This window comes from Scophthalmus maximus, chromosome 5 (assembly GCF_022379125.1).
Source record: "Scophthalmus maximus strain ysfricsl-2021 chromosome 5, ASM2237912v1, whole genome shotgun sequence".
NCBI lineage: Eukaryota > Metazoa > Chordata > Actinopteri > Pleuronectiformes > Scophthalmidae > Scophthalmus > Scophthalmus maximus.
In genome coordinates, this window is record NC_061519.1 from 23,146,519 (window position 1) to 23,156,600 (window position 10,082).

Below are 10,082 nucleotides of genomic sequence, written 5' to 3' on the forward strand. Positions count from 1 at the left end.
AAATGGGAGGCACTAAATCTGGACTACACATCCAGTTAAACATAGTTGAGTAAAAAGGTCCAACGTTAGGCTTTGTGTCAAAGACAGAGACGTAGGTTCAAGATGGTTTATTCGGATTGACACTTTATTCTTCACAGCATTATTCTGTCTGCAACCAAAAAAAGCTACAAAAGCTTGGGAACGATATGAAAATAAAAGTGTGAGAAGAAGCTTCTCACCCTAATCGAGCGCTTTTATCTTTTTCAGTCACAGGATTAAATAAACACGCTTTGAATCATGAGTCCGGGGGGTGAGATCGCTTCGGCTTTGACTCTGACCAAAAGCAGACGCAGTCGCACTAACAAACTTCATACGGATCGTTAATTTAAAAAAAGGACATGACAAAACATAAGAGCTGAAGGTACAGTAAGTTTGCAATTTTACAATAATGTACAGATGCGGCGAGTGAGTCAGCCCATGCTGTTGACAAATACTTGACAACCGTCATGGATCTGCTGCGAAATTAAATGATTGAGTAACGTTGTGTTCACTTTTACTGCCGACTGATGTCATAAATAATAACTCCACGCAACAATAGTTTAAACAAGAAAAACACGCACACACAATCAAATACACAGCAAAACTAAATACATTTCCTGTGTTTGTGTGTGTGTGTCGGCACACAAATTGGAGACAAAAAAGATTTATTATCCCATCGTTACGCTGGAGAAATGCCCTTTCCCACGTTTCCTCGTCTGGAGCATTAAGCGGAAGTGATGACGGTAAAGATATTTTTCACTACGGAGCAAAGTGTTGCCTCCAACTGGTAAGTTTACGTTTTGCAAATGTGACAAATATAGTTTTTCTGCGTATTTGTTTGCCGTCCCGTGTTTTTTTTCACCCACTGGTCACAGCTGTGACGTACAACACCGCCGCCCCTGCTGCTCCAAAAAAAGAAAGCATCTACAATATATTTATACATATATTCATATATTACTAAAAAGCACTAATTTTTTAAAAAGAAAAAAGAAATCTCTTGAATAGTCATTTGTATTCTTCAGAATACTACTTAAATATATAATATATAGATAGACCAATCATAAATTCTTCATTATTCAAAGATCATTTTTTTGTATTAGTGGTTCTCTGGGGGGGAAACATGTCCAGTCTGGCATCTTCAGGTTTGGCACAGTGGTCTCTGTCCTAACATCGGAGATTTTGCATTTAGGTAAGGGACGAAACAAGTTACAGATTAATTCGTAAGACTTTAGCTGTAAAAAAAAACAATAAAAAAAAAAAACTTTCTGTAATCTACTCTATCTTCCCCTCATACAGGCTTGGCACTGTGGATTTGAAAATATACTTCCCCTCCTCGTCTCTCACACTCGTAGCCGTCTGTCCGCTGCAGCAGCTGCTCTATTTCTATTTTGTGTTTGTGTTTAGTGCGGGGGGGGGGCAAACAATGTAATGGATTTGTGCCGAGAGTCATTGGACCTACAAAATATTTTTTTACATGGCTGCCACTTTGTGAACACTGTTACTTAATGAATGCACTGATCCAGCAATGTGAAGTCTCCAGTGGATTAACAAGCGACACTAACCGAGACAACTGACCAGTGGCAGATTTGTCGCCGACCTGTCACATGCTGGAGTCTCTCTTGTCTTTGTTCGGTGAGGGCTTCAAAGGATCCTTCGCTGCCTTGCCCTCGGTCAAGGGAGCCGTGTCGGCGGCGGCGGTGGCAGCGGCCACCACCGCATTTACAGAGCGCTTGGTTTGCTCCTCGCTGCGATGCTCCGGGCTCGGCTGTGCGGGCGGCGCCTGCTCGGCCGGCGGCGGCTGGACAGCCGGTTCCTGCTGCAGTTTTTGGCTGTGCAGGAGGCGAAGCTGGACACGGAGTTCCAAGATGGCTTCCTGCTCCTCGTGGATGGCCTGATTCAGGTGGGTGTTTTTGTTCTGTGGGGCAGAAAAATACACAGACAGTGATTAAGTAATTTACCAGTAACTGTAACATAAATAATGTGCTGACATTCTTAAATGCATCATAACTGAAATACCCACTAGAGATCTATGTGTTTTGAGTTATTTGTACAGGTTAAAAACAAGGGAAATGAATAAAAGGAATAGAACCCACTGAGGCGACAGGACAAGATTTTAATGCTGCGTAATTAAAAATATTACTCTATATTGATGAACATTTAAAAACATCCGCAGAAGGAAAACCACACCTGAAGTGTCATTTATTTATCAACCAAAATCATATTCTTCAGCTGTGTTTCTAGATCTGGTTTCGAGATTATTTTTTTTCCCTCTGTCATAGCTCAACACTACGATGATCATGACACATAACGGCCGGGGATCACCGAGGGGGTTTTCTCACCTCCAGTTCCTCGTTTTGCTTCTGCAGATCTTCCAAAATCATCTGCAGCTCTTCCTCATCTTCACTCTCGCTTTCGCTGTCTGATGAGTATTCCTCCGTCTCACTGCGACCCTGCTGCCGACTGAGGAAAAAACATGAGGATTATACGGGATGGTATGTAATATACAGTATAGTTCATACTCAAGATGATCCTCAGCCTTCTCTCACCTCTGTATGTCCGCGATCTCCGCTCGCAGTCTCTCGATTTCTTCTTTCTCGGTAGCGATCTGTCTACGAAGCACCTGCTCCAGGGAGATCAGCTCCTCCTGCTCGGTCAGGATCTCGTTTTCCTGATTATGAAGAAGAAAATACCAAAATTATTCCCCCTCAGATTGGTATATGAGAAGATTAATGAAGAGTCAAACGTCTATAGGATCGTTTTGCTGGTCTGAGCACATCCTTCGCGAATGTGTATTGTTGGGTTTATTTGAATAACTCACCTGAGCCAAGAGGAGGTTGATGACTTCCTCCTCATTTTCTGTCATTTCCTCTTTGGAAACATCTTCCTTGGACAGGCTCGCTATCTCCTGAGCTATTTTAGTCTCACACTCCTAAAAGGCAAGCAGAGGAAAAGACGGAGGAATACAGCACAGTGGTCAGACATGATGCAAACAATACAAACAGTCCAACAAAAAAGTCCATCTGTTAATCCTTGTACAGTGAGGTGCTAATTCAACTGTGTGGACATTTTTGCGGCTGTGGTTAGTGCTGTTGTTAGTTAGTTTGTGGTATTACACAGGGACCTGCTGTTGACACGTTGTTATGATTTAAATCCGTCCTTAATAAGAAATTTTATAAGGAAAAGAAAATCCTGACACAACCCACCTGACGTTTGGCCTCCCTCAGTTTGCGTTTCAGAGCTGTAAGGATTCGCTGAACTTCCCAGAGTCGCTCCTCTTTGGACAAGTCCTTCACGCCCGCCTGCAGGTCCCTGTGCAGGCAGTTCAGCAGGAACTCCTTAAAAAACAAAAAACAGACGCATTCATGTTACGGGGTGAAACAGTCAAACATGTTTAAACTCCTCCATCTTTAAAAGAGTGGAAAAAATTACAGTTTTCAGAGGCAAAACAAACCATGTGATCCCTGACAAACATCCTACATTACTGGAGTCAACGTCTTTTAATATGCAAATCATCAATTTAATATTTTCACTTAATACTCATATTCAAAACATGTAATCTATACAGTATGTTTTCTTACGAGAGGCACAGAGTCACAAGTCCCGGTGGTATTTAATTTCCTCCAACAAAGATGTAAAGTAAAGTAAAGAACATCTACACCAGTGTAAGCGAAATTTGTTTGTGATGCATGTACTGTACTGGCATATAAACTAAACTAGGTATAAACGTCTGGAACACATGGTGACAACATATCACGTTCTAGCAAACTGAGGCAAAGATAAAGGTTTGTTCTGCTGACGAGACACTGTACAGAAGCTTACTTTGCTAAATTCTTGTTTCTACCATGCAACACTTCAATCCCTGCTTACAGTCATAACAATTTAATAACATCTGCCTACTTAAATGATGATATGCAAAAACCCCAAACTCCAAATGTTCACATATTTTCTGCAGATTTTCTGGCTACTTAAATGACGATATGCAAAAACCCCAAACTCCAAATTTTCACATATTTTCTGCAGGTTTTCAGTAAATGTTTACATATTACGAACGGATACAAAAAGCAGTAGGACCTGAGTAAATGACTGTTTGGGTCCCCAAAATGTCAAAATATTCTTTTAGCCAACCTGACGTCGGATCTCCTCCTTGACGTTCTCCTGGGTCTCGGGCAGCGCCGGCATGGTCGCCATGTTGGACCAGCGGAGGGGACGCACTGCCGGCTTCAGCACCACGTTGCCAAACAGCTCCGTCACGTGTGTGAAGAACATGTAAAGAACTCGGTTCCCGATCTAAACACAAAGTGAAAGACTTAAAGCACCCACTGCATCCGTCGTGTCAATTGTCTGTTTTTATTTATTTTATAAAGTTAGTTATTTTAAACCGACTCTGGTCTAAAACCTGTTTATTTAACATCCTTGTGGCTGCTGCTGTTGTTTATGGTTCAAAATAAGCGGAGCAGCTACAGACTAGATTTTGTTTCCTGTGGGAATAAATTAGCTTCACTAAACTAGGCCAGAGTTTCTGGGATGAACTGACTGTTTGGTCCAATAAAAACCTGATTGGTTTGCTGCTCAGGGAAGGTTTCTTATCTATTAGGAACAGCTGAGTCCGAGCCTAATTCACCAGTTTTCTATTTGATTATTAGTTTGCCTGTTGCTGCTCTCTGCTACATTTCCTCATCTTTTTTTCCCCCTCCACATTTCCTTCTTTTGTTATCTTTTTCCATTCATCTCAAAATTCCCATTTATCTGTCCTCCCTCTCTGACCTGTACGGTCGGGTTGAGGACAATGGAGATGTTCTGAATGTTCATCTTGGTGTCGGCCTCCCGGGCAATGACGTGGTCCATGTGCGTGACAAGCCAGGAGAGGAGGAGCCGGCTCTCAGGCGGCACCTCGGACAGCAGCCTCTGGAACTCCGTCATCTTCTCGGCCTCCACCTGCCGACCGCAGGCGTCCTCGAAGCGCTGGGCCAGGTCTCGGCCCAGCACGTTCTCCGGCAGCTCGCGGAGGTACTGCTTCAGCAGACTGGCGACCGTGTGAGGGTCGTACTCCTCCAAACAGGGGCACTCCTCGCGGTCGTACGCTGCTTTCAGTTCGTCCACCTTGGACTTCATACCTTCATCAATCACACAAACTAATTAGATAAACAAAAATTCAATTTTTTTTGTGTGCAAATTTCAAAATTTGTATATCACAAACTCTATACCTGACACCCGGTAGATTCCCTCACACTTCATTCCGTAGTTCTCGATGTAGTCCACGCACTCTCTGAAGATGGCCGGCAGCTGGATGCCGTCATACAGAGCCGTCCTCTTCACAGCCTCCGTCAGGGGAGCTCCGAAGATCGGCCTGAAGGTGGGGACCTCCACTGGGACAGGCTCTGCCTCCGTTGTCGTCGGCTTCTTCTTCTTCTTCTTCTCTTTCCACTGTTTCACAACGTCGGCGGCCGTCAGGTCCTTGGATTTCTTGTCCTTGGCCTTGTCCTCCTTGGGGCCCTTTTCCTTCTCCTTCACCTTGAAGTCCTTCTCTTTCTTCTTGGAGAAGCTTGGCTTCTTGAACACGTGGATTCCTTTGGAGCGCTTCATCTTTGACGGGCTCTCTGCCTCGTCCGCTGAACTGTCCTCCTGGAAGGCGGCGTAGCCTTCCGCTGCGAGAACAAAGGAGGAGCGAGAAGAGGCAAGAAATAGGGTTAGATCTGAGAGGGGAGAGACACCCCCCTGTTTTCTTATCCTCCTCTCACAACAGAGCTGTGATAGTAGTGAAATAGAAACAGGAAGAGAGATGTGTGAGAGAGCGAAGATAGAGTAGGGGGAGAGTGGGGACTTAGAAAAGAGGTCAACACACCGATTTAGCATCGCTCCCTCTGCACCTTACGGCTCTCCTCTCCACATCCAGCTAAATTTAAATATTTTCCCTCAGAGCATACAACTACAGGATAATGTCCAAGACTTTTTCTTCTTCCATCCTCTTAATTTTCTCTACTCTGGGTTTCCCCCAGAATGGGCACCATGTATCACACACCTCTCCGCTTCTCTCTGGGTGTGCCCTGAAACTGTCCATCTCTTCCCCTCTCTCTCACCATAGCCTGGCGTAGGAGCTAAATACAGGCATGGAAAAATCCTGATACAGAGTGGAAAAAACATTTTCATTAAAGGAGGTTTTCTCCCTGCGACAGGCGACAACAGGATGGAAACGTGGGAACCATCAAGGCATGTTGTTCTCAGCTGCTCTGTTGTAAACAGTGTCACTGTCCTTTGTGAATTAAACCTAAAAATGTAGATTTACCTGGACACTAAAGGCTAAAAAATATTTTTTCCCAAATGTTGCCTGTGAATAAATGACTACTCTTTAGCATAAGCATATATATTGTCACATAATACAATTTTTTTACCTCATAAGTAAAGCATTCCTAAAGTTTGAATCTACAGAAGCCAAAGATATTTATACACATAAGATTATATAACATTTCCTAAAGCCAATATTGTATTTCAATGTCCTGTAAATTATCATTTGTCCTTTTATTGATATTTAAAAAGGGTCAACAATAAACCTTCAAGTTCACATCACAGGCTCATGTGTCTTACTCCTTTTCTCCTTCTTCTTGAACTTGTTCTTCTTCTTGCCGTGCTCCTTGTCGTCGTCAGAGACGTAGACGTCGGGCACCTCGTGGTGGTGATGATGATGGCCATCGTGGGGCGGCGACGGCTCGCCGGTGCGGTACAAGCCGGGGAACTTGGTGGGGCTGATCTCCTCTGAGCTGGGGGTGCGCGCCACGCCCCCCGGGTGCTCCGCCCGGCGCTGCTCGGCGGGGCTGCTGCTGGGCGGCAGGAAGCACTCGGTCATGGCTGCCGTGACCTGGTCACTCGTCCGGCTGCCTGCACATCACCTCTCCGTCACACCTGTGGTTGAATGAAACATGAGATACTGACACAAACCAACATTTCTGAGCTCTCAGGTGATCTTCTGCTTTGATCACAGCAAGACATCTTTTTATAGGTAACCAGGTCTGTGAGTTCATCAGCAGCTTGTATTCTTGTTGTATTCCATTTAATTTTTATGTTAAATTTATAATTATCATATTCTTCTTCTGTTTATTCTCCTGTCTGAACAGAGCCACTGCAGCAGTTCCGTCCACCCACCAGATGGCGCTCACACATCCTCACAAGTCCAAACTTCTGACATCTATATTCAACAAAAAAACAGCAACTACAGTCGACTGTGATTTATAAGAAACAAACCCTCATGAGAGAAGATCAGTAGATATTTGTTCATCTGCTGAGCTGGGTGGCCACACAACCATTTGTCATTTGGAAATTTTAAATAAAACATTTTTTATTCATTCAAATTCAGACTTATTTAAGATACAAGCTTCTTGTAAGTATCTCGCCATATCTTTCACCATCACATTTAATTTGAGATTATTTATTTAATTTAATTGCTACTTTCTTTCTTTCTACTGATGATGTGTCTTATAGATTTGCAAAAGGATATGAGTATATTAGGAGAAAAATTAAAAGAGCATACTTGTAATTATTATCTGTATTATCAATATACCTGTCCATGAATTCCTTGATGTATTATTGATTTATGTTATAGAAGATGGATGGTTGACCACAGAGCCACAAAAAATTAAATCTACCAAAAAAACAAAATGTAAAAAATGTCAAAGACGGTGAGTTTTAAATCACAAACGGTGGGATTACATACAATCTGACTGAACTTTAACTGGACCACTCTCTGTTCATGAAAGAAAGCTGGATGGAAATCTGCACAACTATGCATTATCATATTTTTCCTCTAAGGTGAAGACCATGTAAAAGCCATCAAGAAGACTGTATCATAAACAAACCTTAAATGGCATTAAATTGTGATTTATGGCTCATATTTAAAGTAGTATAGCCTCTGTGCTCCTACTCCATTTAAATATAGTTTACATTGTATTCTACTGTGTCACATTCAGGTGTTTATCACATGGGAAAAGGTGAAAGGATCAGTTTACACCTGACATCACACAGAGCCTGGTGAGCCGACTGATAACACTGTATGATGGTGATCTCTGGGCGTGGCGGCCATTTGTAGGCATTTTTTGACTGGATGAAGAGCCGACTGAGATCTGTGTGCAGGACAGGCATTAACCTTCTTCTTTATAATAATCGATGCTGCTGTTATATGTAGAATAGGGTCAGAGAAAACACGGAACTGCCCCCAGCTATCCGGGTGAACATGACACAAATAGAGTAGATGGGTGTGTTGTGTTTAAAAAGGGGATTAACTTGAATTTACCTTGGTGTTTACGATGACGTGTTTTCGCAAACTGACACTGAACGCCTCCCTTTACATGTTGACACTGGGAACAACATTGACAGTTTTTGACTCTGAATACCAAGAAGATGGATGTGGTAACTGCTGCATTACAACAACAACAACAACAAACACAAGTCTCTACTGAAGTCTGAAAATAAACATATTACGAACGTCTGTCTGTCTGTTTCTTAATCTTCCTTCGCTGTGGGCAGATCAGATTAGCGACTTCACTGCTCTGCTCAGTTTCCAAAATGAAAACTAATCACACACACAACAACTCACATAACATCAAGCTCAGGCTGCTGTCTGTAATATAGAATTGAGGTATTATTGTTTAGGTTTAACCAGAAGAAGAAGATCTGCTCTGAATGGAAAGGGCCCATGTTCTAAACGTAACTCCAGCCAGCTGCCGACCCAGCTAAGCTAGCTGATTAGCCCGCCTGTCCGTCACCATTGAGAGCCGCCGTGTCTTCCGGAGCGAACCAACCCGGCGACCATAGCAAACCACAAGGCGCTAAACTCTCTTTTCCCAACGTCGTCGAACGAACGAAACATGAAAAAGACAAGAAACTTTACCAGGCAACTATCCCCGTTCGGCCAATTTCAGAGAAGAGCTTCCGGCTGCCTGTATACTAAATAAACCCATCTGCGCTTGCGCGGCAGCACGCGTTGCATGCCGGGGATTGAAGTCCTCTCGCAAACCAGACTGCTCCACAATATGCCGGAAACAAGTGACCTTCATATCCCTCAGAAGTTTCGCAAATAAAGTACTGAAACCGTATAACACATTTTTTTTAATGTCTGTTTGTTTTAGTCCAAATAACCGATTACCGACAACCTCACCGATGAGGTGAGTTGCAGCTCATTAATCGCTAAAACAAAAAAAATCTTCTCATTGAATCTTTTTTGGCGGTTGGAAAACAAACAAATTTGAGCATTACCGCCACCAACTGGTGTGGCGTGTGAATCAACAGCGCTATCATTTACTACATCAAAATAATAATAAAAACAAAACAAAAAAATCTCTCATATCTACTCAATTACGTTAGTTTGTCTAAGAAATTGAAAAAGCATTTAATAACACTCATTTGGGTCTCCTTATAGAAATAAAACGAAAAACACCCAGCTACTTCCTCATTGTATGGAGGTCACGTGTTTCCGGTCTAGCTGTGGAGCTCCACAGCTCCAGTGGTCTGCAGACAGACAGACAGATCCTTCTCCTCGAAAGGCCTTTTGACCACAAATGTATAGTCTACTGGGGGTTCCCTCGGCCAAGGATGATCTGGAATTCACTAAGGATGTTTAGGCTGTGGTGATCGTTTTGATCTCAACCTCGAGCCCCCCCCCGCTGCTGTACAAGAGAAACTGTCAAACAATCTCTGGAAAAGTCTCCATATACATCTAAATTTGGTGAAACCGCTTGTTATTCTGACTCATGTGTACTTTCCCAAAACGCTGTGGTTGGACCCGGAGGGACTTGGTGGTCATCCTCAAACACATGCAACACATTAGTCATCTGCAGTCGTGGAGAGTGACTAGGTTCCTCAAGTAGACCATTTTAAGATGTCCTTTTGAGTATATTTTTCCATTTTGTGCAGCATTACACTTATATTTATTTCACGGCTATGTGCACATGAAATTCACCACATTGTGAGGGATTACAACCCGAGTGGTGTCCAACCTTTTGTGGCTTGTGACCCATTACAGAAAATTAGTGTGTATTATGGGGTCCTATTTCAGACGTCTCTCGAGTTGTCCCACC

At 43.1% G+C, this 10,082-nt stretch overlaps 1 protein-coding gene across 2 annotated transcripts; it reads right to left on the reverse strand.

The window, feature by feature from the left end:
* Positions 1 to 92: 92 nt before the first annotated feature.
* ralbp1 (ralA binding protein 1) lies at positions 93 to 9,017 on the reverse strand. 2 transcript variants are annotated; one of them, XM_035632999.2, is made up of 10 exons: positions 8,897 to 9,017; positions 6,601 to 6,915; positions 5,223 to 5,663; positions 4,783 to 5,132; positions 4,144 to 4,305; positions 3,222 to 3,353; positions 2,837 to 2,947; positions 2,565 to 2,686; positions 2,358 to 2,478; positions 93 to 1,933 (listed from the first exon to the last, which is right to left on the reverse strand). In XM_035632999.2, exons 2-10 carry the CDS (start codon positions 6,857 to 6,859, stop codon positions 1,619 to 1,621), a joined length of 2,013 nt encoding a protein of 670 aa, XP_035488892.1. In that variant the 5' UTR covers positions 6,860 to 6,915; positions 8,897 to 9,017; the 3' UTR covers positions 93 to 1,618. The 2 variants fall into 2 exon arrangements, with proteins under 2 accessions (XP_035488892.1, XP_035488893.1); XM_035633000.2 differs by lacking the exon at positions 8,897 to 9,017 and adding an exon at positions 8,300 to 8,321.
* Between the last annotated feature and the right edge of the window lie 1,065 nt (positions 9,018 to 10,082).

What these genes read in the sequence shown, in the direction of transcription:
- ralbp1 (XM_035632999.2), bottom strand. Translation starts at nt 6,859, where the DNA reads ATGACCGAGTGCTTCCTGCCGCCCAGCAGCAGCCCCGCCGAGCAGCGC. An exon ending in GGGAATCTACCGGGTGTCAG is followed by an intron (nt 5,133 to 5,222) that starts GTATAGAGTTTG and finishes TGATTGATGAAG; the next exon opens with GTATGAAGTCCAAGGTGGAC. An exon ending in TCAACCTCCTCTTGGCTCAG is followed by an intron (nt 2,687 to 2,836) that starts GTGAGTTATTCA and finishes CTTCATAATCAG; the next exon opens with GAAAACGAGATCCTGACCGA.